Source organism: Acomys minous (genome assembly GCF_964271855.1).
Source record: "Acomys minous genome assembly, chromosome: 9".
Lineage (NCBI taxonomy): Eukaryota > Metazoa > Chordata > Mammalia > Rodentia > Muridae > Acomys > Acomys minous.
The window spans coordinates 49,644,471-49,671,773 of NC_140490.1; the positions used below are offsets into that span (position 1 = coordinate 49,644,471).

A 27,303-nucleotide genomic window follows, 5' to 3' on the forward strand; every position below is an offset into this window, starting at 1 on the left:
CACCTGGCTTAAACACTGAGTGTGATAGTCCATGCCTATAATCCCCCCCAACTCTGGAGGTAGGGGATACGTAAGTTCAAAACCATCTTCACTTTAGATATGTGGCAATTTTGAGGGTAAGGATTACAAAATTGTGGGACTGGAGAGACAACACAGCAGTTAAGAGGGCTGCTGGCTGCTCTTGCAGGACTCAGGTTCAATTCCCAGCACTCCAGTTCCAGGGGATCTGACGCTCTCTGCTGGCCTTTGAGGACACTGTAATTCCTCTCCTCTCTCCTCTCCCCTCCCTCCACCCCTGCCCCACCCCCACCCCCAAACAGGCTGCAACAATGATTTATCACATTACGAATAAGCAGGATCTTATCAAGGCAGACAATACGTTGGCCAGTTTTAGAAGATAGTAAGTACAAAAAGCATCTAATTTTTTCACACTGGGCTCTTCAGTTCAATTGAGTGTATACAGAGCATCCACTGTGTGGGGACAATAAGCAGCAGATGAAATCTTTGAAGAGTGGGGGCTCAGTGGGTTATAACCAAGCCTCATGGCCTGAATTAAATTACAGAGAGTGGAAAGAATTAACAAAAATCACAAATTGACCTCTGACCTGACATGCACAATACAATGGTACTCACATACTCAAATACAAAAATGAATGAGGAGGGGGGTGAGTTTTCGGAACTGGAGAAACAGATCTGGGACCTGGATTCAGTTCCCAGAACCCACATGGTAGCTAAAAACCATGTCAAACTCCATTTCCCGGGTATCCAATGCCCTCTTCTGTCCTCTTAAGGAACCAAGCCTGTGGTACACAGACAGACATGCAGACAGAACAGTCACTTTGCAAAACTTTTGTAAAACAATTAACAAAAGTGAGGAGGTGATCAAAACACTGCATAAGTGTAGTGTGGAAGATGTGCGGTGTTTCCAAGCCAAGAAATCCTCATACATACATAATAAGAAACTATGAGCCAGGCATGATGGCGCCCTCCAGCAATCGGGAGGCAGAGGCAGGTGGATAGCTTTGAGTTCGAGGCCAGCTTGGTCTACAAAGTGAGTTCAGGACAGCCAAGGCTACACAGAGAAACCTTGTCTCGAAAAACAATGCAAAAACAAGGAAGGAAGGAAGGAAGGAAGGAAGGAAGGAAGGAAGGAAGGAAGGAAGGAAGGAAGGCTGAAAGAAAAATAATAAATCTTTTTAAAAAAAGAAAAAAAGAAAGAAATTGTGGCAAAAACCTTTACCCACTGAAACATCTTGAGCCTGAGAATGCTTTGGGGTTTTTTGTTTTTAAACTAAGGAAAAGGACAAGAAATTGGGCTCATAAATTCGGTGACAATATTCCTAATAAAAGGACACAAATGAAGCATACAAGCCAGGCAATGAGGCACATACCTGTAATCCCTGTACTTAGGAATCCCAAATTTAAGGCCAACCTAAAATATATAAGACCCTGTAGCAATAAGAAAAAGATTGCCCTCAACCATGCACTTAAGAAACCCTAACTACACACCTACACACACACACACTCAAACTCTCTCTCTCTCTCTCTCTCTCTCTCTCTCTCTCACTCTCTCACACACACACACACACACACACACACACACACACACACACACACACGAACACATAAGTAGAAATAAAACTAGTCGACAAGAGGCTCAGTGAGAGATGGACAAGAAAAAAAGAAAAAAGAAAATATCACAATGAAACCCACTTATATAATATATGCTAATGAAAAGGAAACCGTTTTTTAATGTAAAATCCAGTTAACACTCAAAATTAAAGACGCATGAGCACTAGATTAATGATACCCATTTTCCAGATAAGCAAAATGGAAGCTGAAATGGCAAATCCCCCAGGGCTCTGGCTCCATAAACCAAAGTAGCCTGAGACTAAAAACAGGGAGTCTACTTTCAAAGTACAAAATCGCCACCTGGGATTCTCCTAAGCAATGAACCTTAAAGATCTGAGCAATTGGCAGATGAAGAGGAAGGAGAACCAGTCTAGCCTGACCTCATGAAGCTGGAGAGGTGTGATAAGGACGCCTGCCCATCAGGGATTAACAGTGATAAGGATTGCCTTCAGACTGTTTTGCAGAACCAAAAAGAAGCAATAAAAGGCTAAGGACCCACACCTTGACCAGGACTGCTAAAATATGCATTTCTCTTGCTGATGTCAGATAGACCTGTGGCCACTTGACCACTTTTATCTCTAATTAGCATGCTGGATGGTGCCTGAGCCTAACTTTGGGGACTCCTGGAGCCCAGGCTTTTGTTCCTATTTCAATCTGAGTGACAAACCCCTTTCTTTACACTTTTTTCCACAACTGTAATCAATGTGAGACAAACAGGTAAGTCAAAGAGAAAATAGTAAGCCATGGATAGGGGTAAAATATAACTTATAAAGTATTTACATAGCATACACTCAACCCATGATATCATAGGAAGTATCCAACAAAGGCAGATAAACTTCAGAAAGGAGTTTTGATTCTTGTTATGTATGCTTAATGAAATAGGAAATGTACTATGAACACTGTAACTAACTAGGGCACCAGGCTCCCAAAGCAATGCTTAGGACTTGCACTCCAATGTGGGTTTGTTTGTTTGTTTGTTTGTTTGTTTGTTTGTTTGTTTTAACACTCTTACATTGTAAGAGAATGACTCTGGGGCTGGAGAGAAGGCTCAGCCGTTAAAGGCTAGGCTCACAACTAAAAATATAAGAGAATGACTCTGCAGCTCCTGCTACTTCAGAAAGCTCCAAAAGTCACAGGGTCTCTCTGTGTTGCCTTGATTATCCTAGGCTCTCTGTAAACCAGGCTGGCCTGGAACTCACAGTGATCTGCCTGTCTCTGCCTCCCAAGTGCTGGGATTAAAGCCATGTGCCACCACCGCCCAGCTCTATTTTTTAATATTACATATGTAACAAATAGGATCAAATATAGAATCCCAAAATTACCCTGAGCAAGCCTTAGACAAACTTTCCTCAGGTACAAGGATCTACACACAAAAGGGAATGGTGATGTTCCCTTATTGTACAATCCTTATGTTGATGTTCCTTCTGCAAAAATAATTATCTAGCCACTAATGTTTACTCATAAAAGAAATGTTAGTAACACTAAACAATTTCATGGCAAAACTGAACTCCAGGCAATTTCAACAAATACTAAAGATAACTATCTTCTGTCCATGAGATCATACGAAGGGTCTAACACCAGTAAGTCATTTCCAGATGACTAACCAGAGGGCTAAATGTCCAGTAAAAGCACCTTCTTTGATGTTAGTTCAGGGAACTGAACTCTGGGAATTGCACATGCTACTACTTCCAATGAGATCCAACCCCTGCCCAATAAAAGTACTTTGTACCTAATTATGTTGTCTCTTATTAGATGAAGAAACTGGCTTCCAAAATAAGGGACTTGGGCAGTCCCAAATAGGAACAGATTTTTTTTTTTAATCTAAACACCTGGTCATGGTGGCACATACCTGCCAAATCCTAGCACTGAGGCAGGAGGATGACTGATTTGAGGACAACTCAGGCACACTGGTAGAATGGACCTAGCCACCATTGCAGGGGAGAAAAACACAATGCTATGTTTTCTTAGACCTTTTCCAGCCCAGTGGTTTGGTCAGATAGAAGGGGAGAAGCAGATTATGAGAGAGCTAGGAAATCCAAAGCTAGTACAGGCATTCTTCTTCCAACAAGACAAGGGAAACCACTGCTGACCAACTAGTAAATACTCTGGGGCCAGAGTGACAGCTCAGCACATCTTTTGATAGATTCTAGGCTAGCCCTCAAGCATACCCCAGACAAGTGAGCCTTTAGATTTAGAACAGACATGGGTATTTCCCACCTTGCCTTCCATTGGCACACGCTCACATCTGACTTTAAGAGGCTTCACAAAAGAGTTATAGCCCCCAACTTCCTTGACTTTAATTAAACTTGGCTTCCACTTCTGAAAAATCCTCAAGTTTTTATTTTGTTTTGTAGTCTCACTAATGCTTTTAAATGAGAGATGCTGTGAAAAGGAAAAGCAAATTCTTTACAGCTGCGTGTGAGCATTCTGCCAAGTGAAGCAAGGGAAGAAGCTCTCCCATGTTAGAAATTTCCAACTGGGAGATTTACAAAACAGCAGGGGAGAATGGATGGAGCTGGGGGAGACGTGTGCATGTGAAAGAGCTGCAAAAAGCTCCCTTTTTTTGTGTTCAAGTCCCAGGGGCCTTTGGAGGCTTGTCATGCTTCAGCGACTGCTGCCCCCCCCCCACTTCACCCTTTTTTCTAAAGCCACCACCCTCTCCACACAGGCTTTCAGACACAAGAACACATTCTGCAGCAGCCCTTCTTAGTTTTCCTTTATGTGATCCCCCTCTCCCCAGGCCTCCCCAACAGTCTTTCTGCCACAACTGGATAATGGAAAGCAGCTTAACAGGGAGGTAGCAACCATTTTCCTCTGGCTAAATGAAGTCCTGGAGTTAAGCTGCACTCCTAAGAAGGAAATGACAATCACTGTGGCAAATGAACTTTTTATTTTCTATTAGCAGGAGCAGGATAACTGCCACTGTCAACAGCTGAAAGTTCAGAGATGAGCTTTTCAGTTGTGTTTTGAAAGCTATCAGGAAAAATCTAGCTCTGCTCTTTTGCAGAAAGTTAATTTAGGTCAAGATGTGCTGTCTGAGAGGGTTTAAGATTTTTTTTAATTCACTATTTTTTTTTATTATGTGCATTGGTGTTTTGCCTGAATGTATGTCTGTGTGAGGGTGTGAGGCTGTCAGATCTTGGAGTTGCTGACAGTTGTAATCTGCTGTGTGGGTGCTGGGCATTGAACCCAGATCCTCTGGGAAGAGTGGTCAGTGCTCTTAATTGCTGCTCCATCTCAAAGGGTTTTAAGTTTATACATTAAGTGCTGGCTTAAGTGGCCACCACCAATTTTCTAGCAAAAAGCCTTAGAAGCCAGTGTCCCTATCCAGTCATTCTCTGAAGTGGGAAGGATTCTGTACTTTGTTTATTCCCTCTACTAAAACATCCCCTCTGGGAAAGACTTGGTTAAAACATACAAGTTCTATCAGGGAACCAACTTACCTCCCTCTCACAGAAATTTGTGAGTTGCAGTTTATTCTTAAGCCCAAAAAACACATCCACACCCAGAATAATGTAAATTAACATGCACAGGTCATGAGATCAGTGTACACACAGCCCAGGAATATACACTCCATCACATGTCCATGTACATGAAAGTGAAAGTGCTTGTAGGGTGGCTTCACGGCTGGGAACATTCCTAAGATCCTCAACCAACTGCAGGAGCCCTTCAACAGCATGGCTTGGGACAACCAGAAAATTCACTACAATCAGCCTGCGTCCAAGTTCATCTACAGTGCACTAGAATTTAAAAACTGATTTAACAATGTCCCTCTAAGGAGTGCCACACTTCCCTACTCAGTACCTACCTGTGTCTACAATCAGCTCCTTTCCAGGTGGTTGCAGGTACGTATGCCCGGGGCCTCGCTCAATCTATTTGACACGGGTAAAGTGAAGGTACTGGTAGATAGGCTGCTCTCGGGATTAAACAGCAGCGTAGCAGTTCAGGAAGCCATGCGTATCCTCTGTGTATTATGGTTATGTGCGGAGTTTTGTGCTGACTTTTTCAGCTCTGCCCAGGATGATCTATACAAGGTTTGCCATACAGCAAGTTGTAAATTACACCAATCAAAGAAAGCAGCCGAAGAAGGAAACACTTCTAAGGTGGAGGACAGTTAATGCTTTAGAGCACCTCTACCAGCAATGTACACCCCACTTCAAAAACTGAAGACAAAGGAAACAACCTTCATGGGCATTCAGATACTAAGTTGGCTGGGGTTATGGTTGTGTTTTGTTTTGTTTTGTTTTGTTTTTTCGAGACAGGATCTCTCTGTATAGCCCTGGCTGTCCTGGACTCACTTTATAGACCAGGCTGGCCTCAAACTCACAGGGATACACAGGCCTCTGCCTCTGGAGTGCTGGGATTAAAGGCGTGCACCACCATGCCTGGTGTAAGACGGCGTCTTAACTGGGAAGGTCCCAGCTCCAGAGCAAGGCAAAGGCCCTGAGTCAGGACCTTGCTGGGATTAAAGGCATGTGCCACCTCCAACCGGCCTTGGACTGTCATTTACAGTAGCACATTTTCTAGTAAGCAAGCCACTAGGGAGATCTGTGTTCATGAGAAAAGACTGCCCACTGCTCATAACAAACACACACACACACACACACACACACACACACACACACACACACACAAACTAAATTGTTGCTCACCAGAAGATTTAACCCACCAAGGATGTAGAACAACTTTTCCAGCCATCACAAGAAAATGTCTACTCTCAAAATTATTCAAAACAGCAGTAGAGGCTGTTGATAAGACTCCTAATCCAAAAAACATTTGAAACACCCAAAGCAAAGCCAGGTGTGGTGGTGCACACCTGTAATTCCAGCACTTGGGAGGCAGGGGCTGGCTGTGAATTCAAGGCCAGCCAAGTGAGTCCAGGCCAGCCAAGGCTACACAGAGAAACCCTGTCTTGAAAAACCAAAAACACCCAAAGCAAGAACAGTTCAAGCAACAGACTGCAACCAAGGACAGCACAAGAGAACAATGACCATGAAACTGCCGTTTCCTTATGAGTCCCTGTAAATTTGTCCTTAAACTCTGAGCCATCTATCTAGCCCAGTATTGTTTCTCTGTTGGAAGTTGTCTGTAATTGCACAGTAAATATACAGTGACCATCCTAAAGAATCTGTTTTTAAGGCTAAGTAAGGATATGGTCCCCCAAACCCTGCTTAATCAGCACACCACATGGAATTCAACAACCCCATTTGTCCTCTTAGGCTTCAAATACTTCCTAGAACCCAAGAATTAAGATACTCTGTGCTCAAGAATCCAGAAGTTAGGGTTTTTCTGTGTAATAGCTCTGGCTGTCCTCAAACTCAGAGAGATCTGCCTGCCTCTGCCTCCCAAGTGGTGGGATTAAAGGTATGTGCCACCACCGGCCAGCTTAGGGTCATTTCTTGACTGTAGGAAAACCCTCTGAATAGGCTAGGTACTATTGGCTATAGCTATGGCTACATACTCAGATTTGGCAAGCAGGAGTGACAGTTATTTGAGATAAAGCTGATTCATATACTGACCTTTCATTTGAAGCCCTCAACTTTTTGTGCCATCTTTCTCATAAATATAGGAGAGCACTGTGGCCTTCCCAAGTGGAAATAGGAAACACAGTATTCATCATAGTTGGCTAAGAAACTTGAAAAGCTATATACTCTTACAGATGGGGCAGAGTAGCCACCCCTCTAGCATTTCATTTTTTAAGATTTATTTCTTACTATGTATACAATGTTCTGCCTGCATGTACACCTCAGGCCAGAAGAGGGCACCAGATCTCATTATAGATGGTTGTGAGCCACCATGTGGTTGCTGGGAATTGAACTCAGGACCTCTGGAGAAGCAGTCAGTGCTGTTAACTTAAGCCATTTCTCCAGCCTCGCAGCATTTCCTTTTACAAAAACTCTTGAGAGCTAATCAAGTTAAAATGAAAAGAGGTTTGTCTGGCATGTATAAGGTCCTAGGTTCAATTCAAACACAACAGGGCTAGAGGACCTCAAATCCAAAGGCAATTAATTAAGGCTGCATAGCAAGTTTTCAGGCTGTTAAGGGTCTGAGGCACAGGAAGGAGAAAAACTGTCATGTGAAATACCAAGGAAACTATGGGTACTGGTCCCTAAGGGCTGCTTACCAAACAAAAATTCTGCACGCACCCATAGTTACCACCATAACTATAAGAACCCTCCAATTGTTTGCAAAGTGCCCTGTCCAGTGGGTTGGTTGTCGAGTGGTCCTAGCTTCTAGGTTGCTGAAAAGAAAGCAATTCGCAATTATCACTTCACAAACTCATCTCACAAAACCAAATCTAAAATGCTATTTAATTTTCAGCTGACAAAGATACCTATGTGGAACAATGATGTGATTAAGACTTCCCAACTCAACTGCAAAATTCTAGCTAAATGCCTTTTAAGTCTGGGCCAAGAATTTAACACTCCGAGTTCAAGGCCAGCCTGGTCTACAAAGCGAGTCCAGGACAGCCAAGGCTAGGACAGCCAAGGCTAATACAGAGAGACCCTGTCTTTAAAAAAAAAAAAAAAAAAAAAAAAAAAGATTTAACGCTCCAACAACATCAGGCCAGAGCCCTGTTAAAAGACAAGAGCTAGACTGGGACAGGCAAGCACTACAAGACAACCAACTAACTAGTCCAGCTCCTTAGTTTTGTGCTCTTAAAGGGCAGATGATGTGCCAACTATTTTAAAGCTCAAACATACTAATTCTATAAACAATGATGGCTACAGCCTCCACACTGTGCACTGGAATGGATTCCTCAACTTGGCCTCATCACTTATGCAGCTGATGAAACAAACACTGACAGCTTTTTTGCATTTGTAAAGGCCCCATAGCAGCTGTGGTGATCCCACCATAGAGCAATGAATTAAGCCTGAAACCCAGCTGGGTCTGAACAGAAGCCTTCTTTGCACAATGCAGCAAGACTATCATTGTTAACCTAGGCATTATTGGGAAATATTCTGCATTACATTATAGGGCACTTCTAACTCAATTCTAAAATTAGCTCTTATAAGCAATTTTAATTTTAGTGGGAGAGATGTTGCGGCTGTTTTCCAAATGCCACAACTATGTTCATAGGTACACCACACAAAAGCAACACAGAAGAACACATTTTCAGTTAATGCAAAGCTTAAAATACTAACCTCTTAGACACACACACATCCAAGGGAACACATAACTTCTAATAAAAATCTAAATTAATGGCCATCGGACAGGACTCAGTATAGAAAAGAGTCATTCCAGAAAGAGCAGTGTGTGAAGAATGTGGTTAACAGTTAGTAAAGAGGTTTTTGACAATGAACTTCAACTCTGTACAACATGTAATATTCCAAACACAGACACATGACGTCTTCCCACAGGAATCCTGAGGAAAAGTGTAGACATCCTCTGCACGATATTCACAAGGCACCCTCCACCTTCACAGAATGCCCCTATCCCATGGGCGTCACCTTACCTGTCACCTACAAACTTCCCACGCCACTGTTCTTGTTGCCCCTTCAATTTCTGAGTGCTTAAAGTGAGCGAAAACCATGATTGCAAGAAGCAACAATATCATCTAAAACAACTTCACACCACTGCATTTAGAATAAATGTGACAAATTGGGGGGGGGGGGCACCTGGGTTTCCAGCATCCACAAGGCAGCTCACAACTGCCAGTTCAGATCTAGGGAATTCCACGACCTCTTACGGCCTCTGCAGACAACAGGCATGCAGGCAAAACACCTACACACATAAAATAAAACTTTAAGAAAGAACTATGTTCCAGGCCTCTTCCTTCAAATATATTTCATGAAAAGCACTTGTTGGTGTTTTAAGGAGCCTATGCATCCTGTAATCTAAGCATCTGGGAGGTGGAGGCAGGATGGCCTGTTTAAGGCTTGCACAGGTAACAGTAAATTAAGGCCAGCTTGGACTACATGAGTGCCTGTTTCAAAGAAACACGCACTTTAAAAAATGTTTCAGGAAGAATTTCTGGTTCAACAGTTAGTTCTTAGCCCCAAAGTTGACTACTCCTTAGGTGAATTGTTTGTGTAAAATTAACCACCACCAGTACCACCAAAAAAAAAAATCTAAGCCGCACTGTTGGGATAAGCAACATCTGTTATGTATCCTCACTATGAACATGATCAACCCTTGAAGAAATATTAAAACAAATGGCTGGAGAGATGGCTCAGCGGTTAAGAGCACTGGCTGCTCTCCCAAAAAATACTGAATTCAATTTCCGGCAACCATGTGGTGACTCACCATCATCTATAATGAGATCTGGTGCCTTCTTCTGGCCTGCAAGCTCACATGTAGGCCAAATACTGTATGAATAATAAATAAATAAATAAATCCTAAAAAAAATATTGAAACACTGAAAGTGTCTGAGATCCATATATGTTACGTGAAAAAAGCCATCCCATCACAAAAGGCCATATATTTTATTAATCCATTTATGTCAAGTATGGGGGAATCCTCAGATTCAGAAAAGATTAGTGACTGTCAGAAGCTGGGAAACTTGAAGTGGGAAGTGAGCATCACTGGTGGAGTGAGTTTGTGGAGTGCTGAAATGTTCTAAAATTGACCACAGTGAGAGTTGTCTAATTCTATGAATATACTAACAAACCACAGGAAAAAAGTTTTTCCCCAAGACAGGGTTTCTCTGTTAACAGCCCTAGGGAATCGTTTTTAAAAGATATTATGCTCACATCTAAAATTATATAGGGAAAGACTGAGGTGCCTCATCTTGGTTTAAAAATACCACAAACACGAAGATTAGGACCAGGATGGCCCAGAACTGTGTACATGACAATGAAAGGCTTAGGAGCTGACAATTTACAAGAGATACAGCAAGCAAGGGTCAGCTGGGTGCTCAAGTGCTGGGCTGGGAAGAATGCTTACCTAGCATGCAAGAAAGCCCTGGGTTCCATCCCCAACAACACATATCAAATGTCTGTAATCCCATCACCTCCCAATCAGGAGGTAGAAGTATCAGAGGTCCATCCTCTGGGATACAAGAAAGCCTAAGAAAAGAAAAACTGAGTTGGGAGTGGGGGCTTTCTCCAGTGATAAGGATAGGTAGGGTTCTTAGCCACCATGCAGCGGCGGGCACAATAGAAAGGCAAACAGAGGAGGGTTAACTTTATCCCCCTGCAAAAATGCAACTTTAAGGCCAAATATATGGCTTCCCAGGTAAAAGCACTTTCAGCTGAGATTTAAGGGCCCTGAGTTTGAGTCCCAGGCCCACACAGTGGAAGGGCAGAATGAACTGAAAAAAAAAAAGCACTCCTCTGACCTAAATAACAAAAATATTTTCACCGGCCATGCCTTTAATCCCAGCACTCAGGGAGGCAGAGGCACATGGATCTCCAAGTTCGAGCCAGTCTGGTTTTCATTTTAAAGCAGCAACTTTAGTCTATTACTCTGAAGTTGTAATCTGTGCTAAAAATAAAGAGCAGCAAGTCTACCTGTCACAGATACATAGTCATTTGGTGCCTACTCTAACAAGTCCCCTAGATTAAACTAGAGGAAGCCATGCATAGGGAAGCAGAGGCAGGGAGATGTCTGAGTTCAAGGCCAGCCTGGTCTACAAAGCAAATCTGAAACAGCCAAGACTCCACAGAAAACCCCTGTCTGGAAAAACAAAAACAAAGACCACCCTGAATTTGTAACTTGGATTTGGGGGACTGCAAAGGTAAAGTTAATGCCTACTTATCAGCATTACAAATCTTTTAATATCCAACACAGAAGACTATTTGCTGTTTGTTGATACCAGGCAAGAACGCACCTAGACACTCTATTACTTGAAAAGCACTTCCCAAAGCCTTTTTACATAATGTCTGTCCAGAAAAGCAAGCTGTTTGCTGGGCCAAGGTACATCATTTTTTATTCTTTACAGGGATGACTTCCATGTATAAAGGAGAAAAAGAACAACTCCTTACAACAGGTAACTTTTTTTAAAAATTATTTTGTTGTTGTTGTGGTGGTGGTGGTGGTTTTTGGTTTTTTTTTTATTTTTTTTCTGAGACAGGGTTTCTCTGTGTAGCTTTGCCTGTCCTGGACTCGCTTTCTAGACAGGGCTGGCCTTGAACTCACAGCAATCCGCCTGCCTCTGCCTCCCAAGTGCTGGGATTAAAGGCATGCGCCACCACTACCCGGCTAAAAATTTATTTATTATGTATACAGTGCTCTGCCTGCATGTACACCTGCAGGTCAGAAGAGGGCATCAGATCACATACCGTCAATACCAAACTTTGATAAGCAGAAGCAGTTGGTGATAGTGAAAGCGATTAATCCCAGCACTCAGGAGACAATCAAATCTCTTTTGATCAAGGCCAGCCTAGATGACTGCAAGAGCTACCCAGAGAAGGTCTGTTTCTTCTACCAAAGTCCCTGCAATCATAACTGCACTCTTTGTTTTCATGAGTCTTGCAATATTAAGGAACAAAAAAATCCAAAGTGCATTTGGCATTAAGAGTAGTGGCCTAGCAGGGGATGTTGGTGGGCGCCTTTAATCCCAACACTCCAGAGGCTGAGGCAGGCGGATCATTATGAGTGCAAAGCTAGCCTGGTCTACAAAGCGAGGACAGCCAAAGCTACAGAGAGAAACCTTGTCTGGAAAAACCAAGGGGGGGGGGGGAGGAGTAGTGGCCTCAGGCTAGAAAGATGGCTCAGAGGTTAATTAAGAGCGCTGTCTGCTCTTCCAAGGAGGCAGAGGCAGGCAGATAGATGTTAGTTCAAGGCTAGCCTGGTCTATAAAATTAGTTACAAGACAGCCAGAACTGTTACACAGAGAAACCCATAGTAGTGGCTTTGTATGATGTGGAGGCATGTAGCATATTAGGAGAGGCAAGCTGTGTGATGTCATAACTCCAGCGACAGCAAGGCAACATAAGCAAAATCCTTCAAGGCAGATGAAAAGCATATGCTACTAATTTAACTGAGAGCCCAGACCATGACTCCTTATTAAAGGCTTTCCATTCACATTGGCTCTTTTATCCTCCAACATCAGACATCATTACAAGCTGAAAATAGAACAAACAGAGCTTTAGTGCTTTAGGCAGTATAGGAATGGAAAAGGGAGCAACTAGGGTAAAACCAATGGGAGTTAGATTCCATCTCAGAAGGCAAAGTTCATCCAAGAGGCCTCAACAAAAAAAGGAATGCTGCTTCTTAGACACTATCTCAACCTCATAAGACATGGGAGGGGAGAGAGAACTTCATTCACAGAAAAGGCCAAGTGCTAAGTAGACGCGCTAATTTCCACCTTCTACCTCAAACAACTAGAACATGCTGTAATGGCCAGAAAATGACCCAGAAATATAGCCTCTTCAGCCTTGATTGTGTAGAATTACAGCCTACAGACCTGTAGGACTTGGATTAACACTGTCCAGACACTAATACCCCCCCCCTTATTAACCCTTCATTCTCCTCCTCTAATGCTGTAAAGAGGCTCTTCTTCCCTTCTGGAAAGCAGAGGAGTCAGAAGTAAACAATCTAACCAAGGTCACCATCATCTAAGCATAGCCAAGATAAGATCTCCAACTTCAATCTGAGTCCAAAGCCAATGCTCCCTTCCTAGTGTTTTACATTCTTGCTCCTAGTAAACTATAAACTCTCTTAGGATGAGAGCATATGGTAAGATGCTAAAAGCTATCAGTTGTATTTAACTGAGCAAACTATGAAGCTTCAGCCCTAATGGACCACTACTAATTGTTCAAAGTCTACCTTACAAACGACTGAAATCACATGTACAAACATGGATTTGAGGTCATTTTATATAAAACAAAAAAAACCTCATAAACACTCAAAATATACAATTCCACAAGCTCTCTCCTCCTTCCCTTCAGTACTAAAGCCCTTCTAATAACAGTGTGTTCTTAGAGTAATTTTGTTTTACAAAGTGTTTTCTTAGTCCTAAATGTCCTGAGAAAGGACTAGAAAACAGAAACTTAAATAACACTCAACTGATATCTTTACTACTTTTCAAGTGCTTGCACTGGTTTTTAAATGCCAACAAGTCCAATGGCCTGACATGTGCCATGCATAGAACTCTAAATTAGCACAGCCCCTCCCCCAGAAGACAATACGGTACAGTTCTGAGTCAGTAAGTAATTTTACAACAGAGGGCTCTGAAGTGCAAAGAATACACACAAAACAGGCTACACAAAACACCATTATTTTAACAACCCTAAACCTGTGGAAAAGCCATCATCAAGGGGGCAACAGGTCAAGTGAAACCCATGTCAAGGCCTGCCTAGATCATTAAAAATCACTGTATTTGATAACTGAAGTAAAATATAAATGCAAAAGGCACATAATGAGCCTATACATCTACATGTGGAAGAATATATGGTATGCAATTTAAGTAATTTTTATCTCTGAGTACTTGTCTGACTGAAATGATTTCATATGAAGCAGAAAAGCCATTTTTCACAAGGGGAAAATGCTACTGGCTTATAATTAGCTATGGGGATTACATATGAATTTTTATCTTTCTATGAAAATGAATCAATTACTTCAGCTACTGTGGATGACTAAAAATGCACCTGGGGGGGGGGGCGACTAGAGAGATGGCTCAGAGGTTAAGAGCACTGACTGCTCTTCCAGGTCCTGAGTTAAATTCCCAGCAACCACATGGTTCCCATCTGTAATGAGATCTGGTGCCTTCTTCTGGCCTGCAGGCATACGTGCAGACAGAACACTATATACATAATAAAAACATCTTAAAAATACAAAATATTAGCCGGGCTTGGTGGTACACACCTTTAATCCTAGCACTTGAGGGGCAGAGGCAGGTGGATCATCAAGGCTAGCCTGGTCTACAAAGTGACAGCTAAGGCTACACAGAGGAACCCTGTCTCAAAAAACTAAACAAATATTTTTAAATGGTTTTTTAAATCATTATTTATACAGTATTCTACACCCATGTGTGTCTGCATGCCAGAAGAGGGCACAAGATCTCATTATAGATAGTTGTCAGTCATCATGTGGTTGCTGGGAATTGAACTCAAGACCTTTGAAAGAATAAACAGTGAGTGCTCTTAACCTCTGAGCCATCTCTCCAGCCCCTAAATAGATATTTTTAAGAAAAGAATGCACCTGAAAGAGAAAAATTATCATGAAGACCTGTCCAAAGACAACAACAGAAAAGGCCTTCCTCTCTCAAGTGCTGGATTTCATCCCCAGTGTCCAGAGTGTGAGGTATGTAACTTTTTTTTTTTTTTTTTTTTTGCTTTTCGAGACAGGGTTTCTGTGTAGCCTTGGCTGTCCTGTACATCAGGCAGGCTGGCCTCGAACTCACAAATATCTGTCTGCCTCTGCCTCCCAAGTGCTGAGATTAAAGGCATGCGCCACCACACCTGACTGGGGTATTCTTTTTTTTTTAATTGGTGTTCTGTCTCTATGTATGTCTGTGTGATCAGTGTCAAATCCCCTGGACCTGGAAGTAAGGACAGTTGTGAACTGCCATGTGGGTGCTGGGATCTGAACCCAGGTCCTTTGGAAGAACAGCCAGTGCTCTTAAACACTGAGCCATCTCTCCAACCCCCTGGGATATTCTTGTAACAGTCAACAGCTCACCCTCGCCCAAGTCTGAAACTCCACTTAGTAAATGAACTTCATTTCTTTCCACAACAAATCTCTCCCAGCGGTGCTGAATACATTCCACAGAATTCGCTTTCTGTGTGCGCCAGGCGGTAGTGGGGAGTGCCTTTAATCTCAGCACCTGGGAGGCAGAGAAGTTCTAGCTCTGTAAGTTCAAGGCTAGCCTGGTCTAAAGAAGAGAGGTCCAGGGCAGCCAGGAATACACAAAGAAACTAGTCTTGAAAATCCAAAGCAAAGAAAAGGAGGAAAAAGGAAGGCAGGAAGGGAAAAAGGAGAATTCTCTGGTTAACAACTATATGCTGGTACAAACTTACCCCCAATCACCTACAAACTCAGCCCCAACAGACACACAAAAATGCACTCCTTGCACGTAGAAGGGGTGCTACATATCAACAAGGAAAGACTAAGAGAGCCAGAGTATGGCAGTCCAGCCATGAGGTCCACGAGGAACAAAGTAGACTCCTCAGGAAATCTACATGCCGGAGCATGGAGGAGAATTTGCAAAGTTAGAGACTGGGCTTGGCTAAATCCAGGTCTCTGTGGAAGGGGGGGAGGGGGGCAGCCACAGGGTTCGTAGACGGTGTAAACAAGAAAGGTTTTTCATTCTGTGCTAAGGTCAGATTTGGTTTACAATCGAACCCATGGGAAGGATCATGGTGAGATTTTCAACTTGAAGAAATAAATACATACTCCTTCAAGTCGTTCTTTTAAACATGCTTTTGCTGCTCTGATCTCAGTTCTCAATCTATCCTAACTGCCATGCTGCCAGATACAGGAGACATCCACCACGCCAAGTGGGAGTGGGGGAGGGTGCTTATTACATCACCTCTGAATCTTCAAAGCCTTGCTCTAAATATATTGTTCACTATGAAGTTACTAGATTTATATATTTCTGAGTCAGCTAGGAAGGCTGCAGGCAGGCCTGATGTCTCCAAGTTGGTGATTTCCAACTGTGTAATAATACCTTTAGCATTTGTGCAGCAGTATGCAGTTTACAAAGTGCTTTCACATCAAAAATCTCCCTGGCTCTCCCAGCAACAAGCCTATGTTCCAGATAAGGAGGGTTCTCAGCCATGTCATGTAGTTTAACCAGGTTACATAAGAGCTGGAATTTGAACTCAGTTCATCTTCCTAAACTTGCTCATTATCTAAGTGTCCTATATATTCAAAGCAGGCCTGTCCAATTCAAAGTTCTTTGTGACTGAAGCCAATGTACTAGTAGTGACAACTCATACACAAAGAGCAAACACTCCTCTGCCTAACAGAATAAACATTCATTTAGCAAATCTTTCTGCAAACCTATAGAAGGTATAAATCCAAGAGATACATGCCCAGCTGGACATGGTAACGCATGCCTGTAATCTCAGCACTCAAGGAGGCAAAAGCAGTCAGATCTCTATGAGTTCAAGGCCAGCCTGGTCTACAAAACAAGTCCAGGACAGCCAATGCTACAGAGAAACCCTACCTAAAAACAAAAACAAATCCTACCTAATCCTTTCCGATTTCCTCCTGGCACCCACCCAGTGCTGTCCTAAACAGGCACCATTTAACAGCTGGCAGAAATGAGAGCCTAGATAGGGCCAATCATTGAGGACAGAGCCCTCACCAAAGCAGTGAATAGAGAATAATGGGCAAAGAGCCATCCACACTGTAAGAAAGCAGTAAGATAGATGCAAAAAGGCTTCCTACAGTTTCTAGCCAATTCAGTCATCAGAAATACAGAAATATCTGGGCGACTATGCAGAAGGCCAGAGGGTCATCTCCTCTGACAACAATACCTACAACTCATCTATTTCACCCCTCTCTGTCTGCCATCCAACCTCCTAAAAAGCTGGGGCGAGGAGGGGGCAGGGAATCATGTCTTCTCAAAAACAGTGTACATAAAAGAAGTGCCTTACCTAGTGTCCTAGGTTTATCATTGTCCTGATGAAATAGAGCAACTTTTTTTTTTGTTTTTTGTTTTTTGTTTTTTTTTTTTCCGAGACAGGGTTTCTCTGTGTAGCCTTGACTGTCCTGGACTCACTTTGTAGACCAGGCTGGCCTCGAACTCACAGCGATCGCCTGCCTCTGCCTCCCAAGTGCTGGGATTAAAGGCGTGCGCCACCACGCCCGGCCGAAATAGAGCAACTTTAAACAGGGTTTATTTGGCTTACACTTGCACTATCACTTCATCATTGAAGTCAGGGCAGGAACTCAAGCAGGGCCATAGGAGTACACTGCTTACTGGCTTACTCTTTCATCATGGCTAGCTTCAGCCTATTTTCTTGTATAACCAAAGACAAGCCCAGGGTTAGCATCACCCACAATGGGCTGGGTCCTCCCTCAGCAATCAGAAAATGCCCTTGCAGATTTGCTATAGGCCTGATTTTTTTTAACGTGTTCTGCCACCATGTACAGATGTGGGAGGGTGTCAGATCCCCTGTAACTGGAATTTCAGACAGCCGTGAACTGCCATATGGATGCTGGGATTTGAACCCCGGTCCTTTGGAAGAGCAGCCAGTGCTCTTAACCACTGAGCCATCTCTCCAGTCCCCCATAGCCCTGATCTTATGGGGGCATTTTCCCAGTTGAGATCCCCCCTCTCAGAGGACTGTAGCTTGTGTCACGCTGAGATAATACTAGCTAGCCAACACACCTGGAGTGTGGGCAAACTGTAACAGTACAAGTAACATTGCTATCTAAACTATTTCCTCTGCATGAGTGCCAGAGCTTGACTGACTTACTAAATTAGAACTTTTAATTAGGTTTAGATTGTAATCCCAGCACTGGCAAAGGAGCAGATCCTAAAGAGTTCGAGGTCAAAAAGCAGTAACATAAGAACTCAACAGTAGGGTTTTCTCTAATTCAGTCACACATCATTATGGCTCCGTGAGTAATGGTCCTCAGTATCCTATCTTAATAGTTTTTGTTTTGTTTCATGGATGGCCCACAGGTGGGGACCAAGGACAGACAGTCTTTTCTAGAGCTAATGGTCTCCAAAACAACAAAGTCAGAAGCAACAGTACCCCTGCAAGTTTAGGTACCAAAGGTGATTTGTGACAGCCCCAAGACACCAAAGCAGTTTCTGAAATCCTGGAAAACTGCTGCTTATGATGGCCCTCAGGTACACTTAAAGAGTGTGGGTGGGGGCTGGAGAGATGGCTTAGAGGTTAAAAGCATTCGCTGTTCTTCAAAGGTCCTGAGTTCAATTCCCTGCAACCACATGGTGGCTCACAGCCATCTATAATGCGCTCTAGTACCATCTTCTGGCATTCAGGTGTACATGCATGCAGGCAGAACACTGTATACACAATAAATAAATAAGTAAATAAATAATTTGATTAATAAATCTTTTTTTTTAAGTGTGGGTGGACAATTCGCAAAACGGCACCAACAGCCAGCCCCATCTGGAATCTTCCAATGAGGACTGAGAGAGACAAGGGGACACAAACATAAGCATGCTGCAACACATGCCTTGTTCTCAGAAGCTGACAGGAACCCCTTTTATGATCTGTTCTCCCTTTCAGAGAACAGTACTAATTAATCATTTGGCATCTATTTCTTCAGAACTGAAACACAGGAAAACATAGTTTTAAACCATATGAACAATGTTTGACCTTGGTATTCTGTAAAATGACCTCAAAAGCCTCTTCTCATGTGAGCTTGCTATACAACCATGAGTGTGGGTGGTTACTTCAGATTTGACTGGGTTTTCTCTTCATGACACTCAAGAAAAGTTGGTGTTGTGTGGCTGTCTAAAAGTGTTTTTTAAGCTGATAAGATGGCTAAGCACAAAAAGGCATTTTGCCTCCAAGCCTGATAACTTGAGCTCAAGTTCTCAGGATCCACTTAATGGGAGTAAAGAATCTATTCAGTTGTCCTCTGACTAATACATATGCTATGGCACAACAGGCAAGGAGAACACACACACAGATGCATGCATACAGTGAGTTCAGGACAGCCAGGCCTCTGTTACAGACAAACCCTGTCTCAAAATTTCAAAAGTAATTTAATCCCAGCAGTGGGGAAGGAGAGGCAGGTGGATCTCTGTGAGACAGAGAAATCCTGTCAAGGAAAAAAAAAAAAAAAGAGGGGTGGTAGTGGCACATACCTTTAATCCCAGAAGCAGGCAGGAGGCAGAGCAGAGGCAAGCGGATCTTTTTGAGTTTGAGGCCACACTGGTCTGAGTTCCAGGACAGGCAGAGCTACAGAGAAACCCTGTCTTTAAAAAGAAAGAAAAAAGTAAAGAAATAAATGGTAAAATAATTTCTTTAAAAATTAGAGAGCAGTGGTGGCACACACCTTTAATCCCAGCACTCAGGCGGCAGAGGCAGGCGGATTGCTGTGAGTTCGAGGCCAGCCTGGTCTACAAAGTCCAGGATAGCCAAGACTGTTACATAGAGAAGCCCTGTCTCAAAAAACCTAAATTAAATAAATATTAAAGAGTAAAAGCCAACCTGTCTGTGCCAGGTGGTGGTGGCGCACACCTTTAATTCCCAGCACTTGGGATGCAGAGGCAGGTGGATCTGTGAGGCCAGCCTGGTCTTGAAAAAGAAAAGACAAATAAAATGTACTTTTAGCTACTAATCTTTTTCTTTTACTGAGACAGTGTCTTACTCTATAGCTCATGCTACCTTGGAAATCACAGCCTCCCCTGGAAATTCAGCCTCCCAATGCTGGGATGTCAGATAATCTTTCCAACCAAGTACAGCCTTACTTCTGAGTACAAATTCTTTCAAACTTGTTCCACAAGTTTTGTTGAAGAGGAAAGTTTGGAGACTGGAGGTGCAATTTATTCCACAATACACACCCCCACCAACAAAAAGAGGAATGGATTGCAATGCAGTTTATGAAAAATCCACAGGATCAAGTGTCCAGTCCTTATCTACCGTCACATCCATTTTTCTTCTAGCACTTTTTTATCAGTATTATCACGTCTCCTCCAAAGCATTCTACTTAAAGTTGAACCAACTGTTTTCACAGTCATTTCAAGGTTTACATAAGATTTAATTGTAATTACAAGAATAAGCCCAACTGGAATAACCAGATTTGGGAACAAACAACTGACACTTGGCAAGCCTTCTGGGTAGAAGCCAAAGGGGATAGAGGCACACCCCACAGATGCCCACTGGGCAGCTTTGGGTTATTAGCCAGAATGTTCTACACCTATGATCAGGAGGCTAGGCAGGCAAAAGTTAGCTTAAAAAACAATGTTTGGGGAGATTTGGGTCAGTAAGGTTTGAATACTGCAACTAAAATTTTAATTTAAATTGTCAGACCTTAATTCCAAATACTACTATGACCAAGATAAAGTAACAGATTCAAAACATCCCATTTTGGCCTTTATATACTTGGCTTAATAGGATTTTCTCCTCATCCTCTTTCAAGACAGTTCTACTGTTAATGGAACAGACACCAGCCAGGAACTTCAAAAGATGCCTTCCTTTTGAAGTCAGTAAGTTTAAATAATCAAGGCACTTATAGAGGGAACTCAGTGCCCTAAATAGACCCACTATTGGGGACAGTTCTAAGCAACAATAAGGTGAAATACCGAACAACCCTCTAAACTACAAAACATTTCTAGCTGGCTATTTGGGCCAGTGGCTAGAGACAAACTCAACAACAAAGAAAGAACCAGCTCCTCCAAAGTGTACTCTAACCTCCACATGTACGAGACAGCAGCCACGTGCTCACAGTCATGCACATACAATTTAATTAGGTAAAATAAACTTGATTGTAAGGAATTATCTATCTGTAGAGATATCAGCCCTCTAATAAGTCAATCCAGAAAATAAGAACCCAATTTTTACTTTTTGAACATGAATTATTATTCATTTTAAATTTAACACTACCGTGATCCTGACTGTGTTGCTTCTGTATTGTCTGAATACCATACCCACAGTGAGTGAATAAAGTTGCTTCTGACTAGAACTGGGATTGTTTGCTGTTACAGCTATCCTAGCATGTGCAAAACCCAAAGCTCTGCAAAACAAAAACAAAAACAAAGCACCTCTGCCATAGATTCCCTGGGAAAGGAAAGGGTTTTATACCACCACAGAAAGCAATATGAATGTGAGAAAAAAACAAGGCAAATAATAACTTAGGTTTCTACCCCATAGCTGTAAAATATCAGTTTGCTCAACAAAGGAAAAGCAAGCAAACTGATTTTGTTCTACCTTGAGTCAGAGTCTCACTATCCAGCACTGGCCAGCCTAGAACATGCTATTATAGACCAGGTTAGCCTAAACCAAACACATATGCATGCATGCCTCCCCAGTGCTGGGGATTAAAGGTGTGAGCGAACCACGCCAGGCATCAATCACTACTTTGAACTTTTTTGTGCTAAGAGATCAAAGTCACTGGGACTTTGTCCATACCAAGTAAGCACTCCTGCAGTAAGCTAAACAAACCTCTGCCCTGGTATACTGTATTCCCCTATTTCACTTTGCATCTATAAATTGTAGTAAAAACTGTTTTGGAACCTTATGAAGCTCTCACTTTATGGGATCATGGGGTAGTATAGAGTAGGTTTCTGAGAGGCTCTCATGTTCCCCGTTGCTGGCCTCACTCATGCTTGCTCTACAGAATGACCTTGAAATCCTGATCCTTGCTTAAACCTCCTAATTAGAGGCACCACCAGGCCCAGTTTATCTGGGAATGGGGATTGAAACCAGGAATTTGTGTATGCTAGTCAAGCATTCTACCAACTGAGTCCCATTGGGAGTAGGGAATGTTTGAGACAGTTTTTAGTGTAGCCCAGAAGGGGGTGTATATGTAAGTAAAAATTATCTTAGTCTCCACTTTCTAAGTCCTGGAACTGCAGGCATTTGGTAAACTAGATCCTTAAGGTAGGTTAGATAGGGTGCTAGTGATATGGCTCCACAGGTGAATGGTTTCCAAATAAGCCTTAAAATCTGAATTCAATCTCAAGTAATGATTAAAGGAAAGAACAGAGTCAAAGTTGTCTGTGGCTTTTAGAGGATGTCAGAGCATGTGCTATTTTAAACATTACTACAGCCCAGTGGTACGAATTCTACTAAAGCCATCCTAAATACCAGACTGATAATTTATTTTTTTAAAAAAAATTAAGTTCCAGGTGGTGGTGGCTCCCGCCTTTAATCCCAGCACTTGAGAGGCAGAGGCAGGTAGATCTCAGCGAGTTCAAAGCCAGCCTGGTCTACAAAGCGAGTCCAGGACAGCCAGGGCTATACAGAAAGAAAGACCCTGTCTCCAAAAACCAAAAAAATAAAATATAATAAAACAAAGTGAATCCAAGCTGGCAAAATACAGAAAAAAGAAAAAAAAAAAGGATCTGCTCCTATCAAGCTAAGACCAAATAGCCTGGTTATCATGCCCTACTCCCCCTAAGAATAAGTACACGAATCAGTACACGAATCATGGCAGCAAATACACACTGGGGGAAACACGCAACTGCTTTACTGTCCAAGTGGATTGGAGCTTTTCAGAGTTATCTAAGGTATTGTAGTGGGAGTCATGCCCAGCACAATTAAGACAGGATTATATTTCAATTTATGAGGTTCTCAAGGATGTCACTTAATAAAAAATACAATATTCATTTCTCCCAAAGCCTTCCATCTACAATCACACTCTCAAACTCTTCACTAAGGCAATAAACTAAATGGAAGGCATCTGAAGCTTCGAAGACCAATCGTAGGGCACATGCTGCCTTCCAGCCCAGCTCAAGTAATCTTCCTTATAAAGCAGCACACTGAGCTACATCTTATCTTCCACCCACATAATTTCGATGACTTAGTAAAGTGAAAAAAAAAACAACCGTTGAGACTTTTTCCACTTTACCTAATAGTGAAGATTCGAACCATAAACCATTTGTTCTCCTATTGAGAACTAAACTCAGTGGATCCTGAGACTGGCAAGTCCTGTGTTCTTTGGCACATTTCCCCTCTCCGCAGTTCCCAAGATACAGTAGGTGGGCAAATGACTGGCACAGCCAAGAGACCAGCCCTTCCCCAAAGACAGTGAAGAGCTTAGTTAATAGCTGGTGCTGAGCAGCGCCCCGGTCCAAGGCATCCTGCTGCATCCTGCAAAGGCACCCCTCAACACAAAGTAACCAAATCCTCCACTCCTTCCACACACAAATGCAGTTTCCTTCGTTTTCACTAACATGGGCATGAGTGGGAACCACACTACTGTCACACCTTCAAATTACCTTGTATTGATAAGTGAAAATATTCCTGCGTTTAAGAAGGCGCCTCCTCTCTGCTCCCCAGACTCAAGTATTTTGAAAAGGTTCAAGGGCACTCGGTGAGGGTTAAAGGCTCCCCGACGCTCACCTGGTGGGTCTTGGGACATCTCAAAGCGGAAGGTCGAAGTCCGACACATCCTTCACAGCCCCTTCTTCCTCCCACGCCCCGGCCCAGCAGCTCCCACTCGGGCAGCGCCTGGAACCTCCCGCCCGGGCATTTGACATCACGGAGGAGGGGAAGGTTCCACGGGGCCGTCCCTTTGTGACGTCACAATGACAACAGACCTCCACGGCTCGCGCTGGGGGAGGGAGAGGCGGGGACCTAGAGCCACTGGGGACGGTGGGCGGGGGAAGGACAGGACTGGACAGGATGGGATGGAGTGGAGCGTGCGTTTGGCGCACCGCAAAGGAAGGCCGCGGGGCGGGGAGGGGGCGCGCTGACGTCTCGCCTGCTTAACCTGTTGCTCTCGAGACTGCGCCGGAGCCCGCGGGCTGGGCGGCGTGGAGACGCAGAAGCCGCCAGCTCAGCCGCGAGCGCGGCGGGGGGCGCCCGAGGCCGCTTCCCCACCCACCCCCCACCCCGCCTCACTCATCCAGGCCTGGCACGCCCAGAGTCAGCACGCCCCGCCACCCGCGAGCCCCACCCACCCGCCAGGCCAAAGCACAGCCCGCAGTCTGCCCCCTACAGGCCGCCCGGGCGCCCGCGGCCCCAGCCCGGGCCCTGGCCCTGGCCCAGCCCGCCGCGGGCCCCGCGCACCCTCTGAGCGGAGGGTGAGCTCCGGCGTGAGCACAGACTCGGTTCCTTCAGCCGCAACTCCTGCTGCTCTGCCTCGCGCGGCCACATCGGCTTGCGGCCAGACGCCCAGACTCGACAGGATCCGTTGGCCTCCAATAACAAAAAAAAAAAAAAAAAAAGCCAACCCCACAGTGTTGTCCAACTTATCGAGGTCCGGGATAGGGGGGTGGGGGGGTTCTTGTCCAAGTTCTACCCCATTTCCTTTGTGGCTACATCAGAAACAGACACGCTCTGGGAAAGAGTCCACGCTCCAAGGCAAGGCTGTGTCCCTGCAGTTTCTACACACCGAGTTTAAACTAGTCCTTTGCGCTCTACCCAGCCCTCTGCAATGCGGATGTATTTTAATTCTTAAATTCCTCATGGAGCAGCTTTGTAAGGTGAGCTTCATTATTTAATCTTGCGTTTCTTTCATAGTTAAGTTTACGTGTATAGATTAGGATCAGCTCTCCGGAAGAGGCATTCAGATTTTCCATTAAATATATTTTTTACAAAACCACTGCCCCGAAGGTCATCTCCCATTATAGATTCCACTCTAATCAGAAAGGGAAAATATTAACACCAAATCATAGACTCTAGTTAAATAAAACTTTCTTATAAGGCCACATTGTTTTTTATGTATCTTTAAGGGCCTTTGTGTGTGTGTGTGTGTGTGTGTGTGTGTGTGTGTGAAAAATACGTGAATTCTTTGCTCTAAAGCATATGCAGCTAACCACCGGATCACTCGAGTGCATATTTGGTTAATCCCCTGGTTCCCCTCTACACTCCCTCCCCCAAAACTTACCCAAAAAAAAGCCACTACACAAAACAAAAACACTCCCTATGCCAAGCAAAACGTTACTATACTATTCACAAAACAAATTTAACTATTACAACCCAATTTCAGAAATCCAGTTAACAGGGAAATTATTTGTACTAACATATGCATTCACTCACACACATACACACTTAACGAGCTATGATTCCCCTCTCTAGAACTGGAAACCGTGAATTCTTTCTAAACAAAACCAAAACCAGCCTCATTATTAAAGTCAATACTAATAAATGCATTCCCTGTAACATGAATCCCAACTGGGTTATGTTGCAAACAAGAGAAACCAAAACGACCACATACATTAAATGGTGTGCCAGGGCAAGAAGATCGCCATAATCCAACCCGAGGTTGCAACTTAAAGGGCTTCCAACACACATGCCTTTCACGATTTCCCAAATAACACCAATCATAACAGGCTCATTTGTATGCAAAGTGCAATTGGGGGGCCAAACTCGCCCGAGAATGCAGTTTAGTTATGTTGCTGCAGCCCCCCACACACACAGAACCCCCACCTCCCCCAAGCCCCTTGCCTTTCATCTAAAACTACGTTAATGTGTCATTCGAGGTCAATTTATTCACTTGAGGTATCGCTACACAAGTCTGTTTTCTCAACCAAACTAGGCGGACACGACTTTGCCTGAAAAGCCCTTTCGAAAAAGAAAGAACCTTATCGGACGCTACGTTTAAAACCTTTCAGCTGCAGAATTATCTATAAACTTGACATTCACAGCCACTGCTTAAAACTGCAAGCCAAAAGATGTGTCGTTAGGAGCACTTACGTATTTCTTCTGAATGATATTCCTCTTGGGTCTTTCCTTGCTCATTCTGAGATCCAAATGCTGGTTGCAAAAGGGGACAATCGCTTCATGAATTTAAAGCCGTCAGAAATTTGCAAAAAAATATCCTGGTGGTTTTTATTGTTGATGGTGGTGGTTGATCTTGTAATCCGACTTTTCTTCCTCTTCCCCCAAAGCCAGATTCGCCTTGAAATAAATCCGAAATTGAAAAGGATAAAAGGGGGGGGAAAAGAGCCAAAGATGAACGAAGCAAACAGGAAAAATTCACTTTAGTAAAACACTCATAATGGAAAATTTCCCCCGAAACGTACAACACACAGGCACAAAAAAGAAAAAGAAAAAAGAAAAAAAAACCGACGCCCTTCACTCCCCCCCCTTTTTCTTCCAAAAACTACATTAGCGAAACGTGAAGGTCCTTAGTATCTGATCTGCAGTCACATCTTGGAAAAGAAAAGGGAAAAATAAATTGAAAATGTTGGAAGTCACGTTTGTGCTGCAGCACCAGTACGGGCAGAAGAGTCAACTCCAGCGGCGGCGGCGGCAGCACCACAGCGAAGGGCTCGCCGAGTCTCTTTTTTCCAAGCCCCCTAACCAATGAGAGCGAGGCTATCCAGCCCAACTTTAAATGGACTCTGCTTTTATACAAGTTAGGGCTCCTCTGCTAATTCTCCACCGCTCGCCGGCCGAAAACTCCCACAGCTGAGCCCCAGCATGCCTGCCTACCCTATGACCATCAGCCCTGGCCCAGTGTGGAGAACTCCCGCAGCCCCGTCGACGAGACCCGAGAGAGGCCTCAGCCAAGCCGTCGCGGGCCTCCCGTCACGCGCCTCTCCCACTCCGAGCCCAGGCGTGGAATTGAAAGAGGCTCCCTAGCTCAATGCATGGCACGCTCGGTCGCTCCACCTCAGCCCCTTTCCCCCCCGCCGCTGTCCGCTCACCCAACAGCCGCCACATGCAAGCCTTCGCCGCTGCCCTCAAGTCTACCTGCAGCCTGGCAGCTGGGTACCAGTGCCCCAGGACGCCCCGGCCCGGGGGAGAGCCGCCTATTCCCGGGGCACCTTAGAATAGTCCCCTTGATCTTCTGGAAGTTGTAGTCCCTTGACTACAAAATGGCTATGGCCACGGAAGCTAGGAACTACAATTCCCAGCGTGCCGCGCACCTCCTGTCACTCAACTCCCTTCCCTGGGTCTCTCCTCCTCCTCCTCCTCCTCCTCCTCCTCCTCCTCCCCCTTCCCCGGCCCTGCCAACAAACGCTTGGACGTGTCCCGCGTGCGACACTGCTAGAGGCTGGCTCAGGATTGGCTCGCGGAGCGTGTGGTCCGCGAGCGAGGAACTCCCCACGCCGGCCCGCCCCCCCCGTCCCCTCCCCGCCGGCCGGCTGGGCCTCGCGCGCCCCGCCCCCACCCGGGGCCGCGAACCGCCTGTGGAATCGAGGAATCGCGCGCGAGCGCGCGCCGCGGGCCCGCGAGGGAA

The 27,303-nt window shown here is 44.2% G+C and overlaps 1 protein-coding gene and 1 long non-coding RNA gene across 6 annotated transcripts in view; both read right to left on the reverse strand.

Moving 5' to 3' along the window:
- JARID2 (jumonji and AT-rich interaction domain containing 2) overlaps positions 1 to 26,993 on the reverse strand; it is a 187,911-nt gene extending 160,918 nt beyond the window's left edge. For 2 of the 5 annotated variants that reach the window (XM_084795895.1, XM_084795891.1), the window contains exons 1-2: positions 26,768 to 26,993; positions 25,812 to 26,015 (exon numbers count right to left, since the gene is read on the reverse strand). Coding sequence is in view for 3 of the 5 variants with exons in the window: in XM_084795891.1 (XP_084652017.1) it covers positions 25,812 to 25,856 (45 nt within the window). In the remaining 2 variants the exon portion in view is untranslated. Of the gene's footprint in view, positions 1 to 23,513; positions 23,671 to 25,811; positions 26,016 to 26,767 lie in introns of those variants that run through there. The other 3 variants (XM_084795892.1, XM_084795894.1, XM_084795896.1) reach the window with 3 other exon arrangements.
- Positions 849 to 14,172, reverse strand: LOC311605396. The gene is made up of 2 exons (XR_014781923.1): positions 6,240 to 14,172; positions 849 to 6,209 (listed from the first exon to the last, which is right to left on the reverse strand). It is a non-coding gene; the product is annotated as an uncharacterized lncRNA (long non-coding RNA).
- Positions 26,994 to 27,303: the final 310 nt, after the last annotated feature.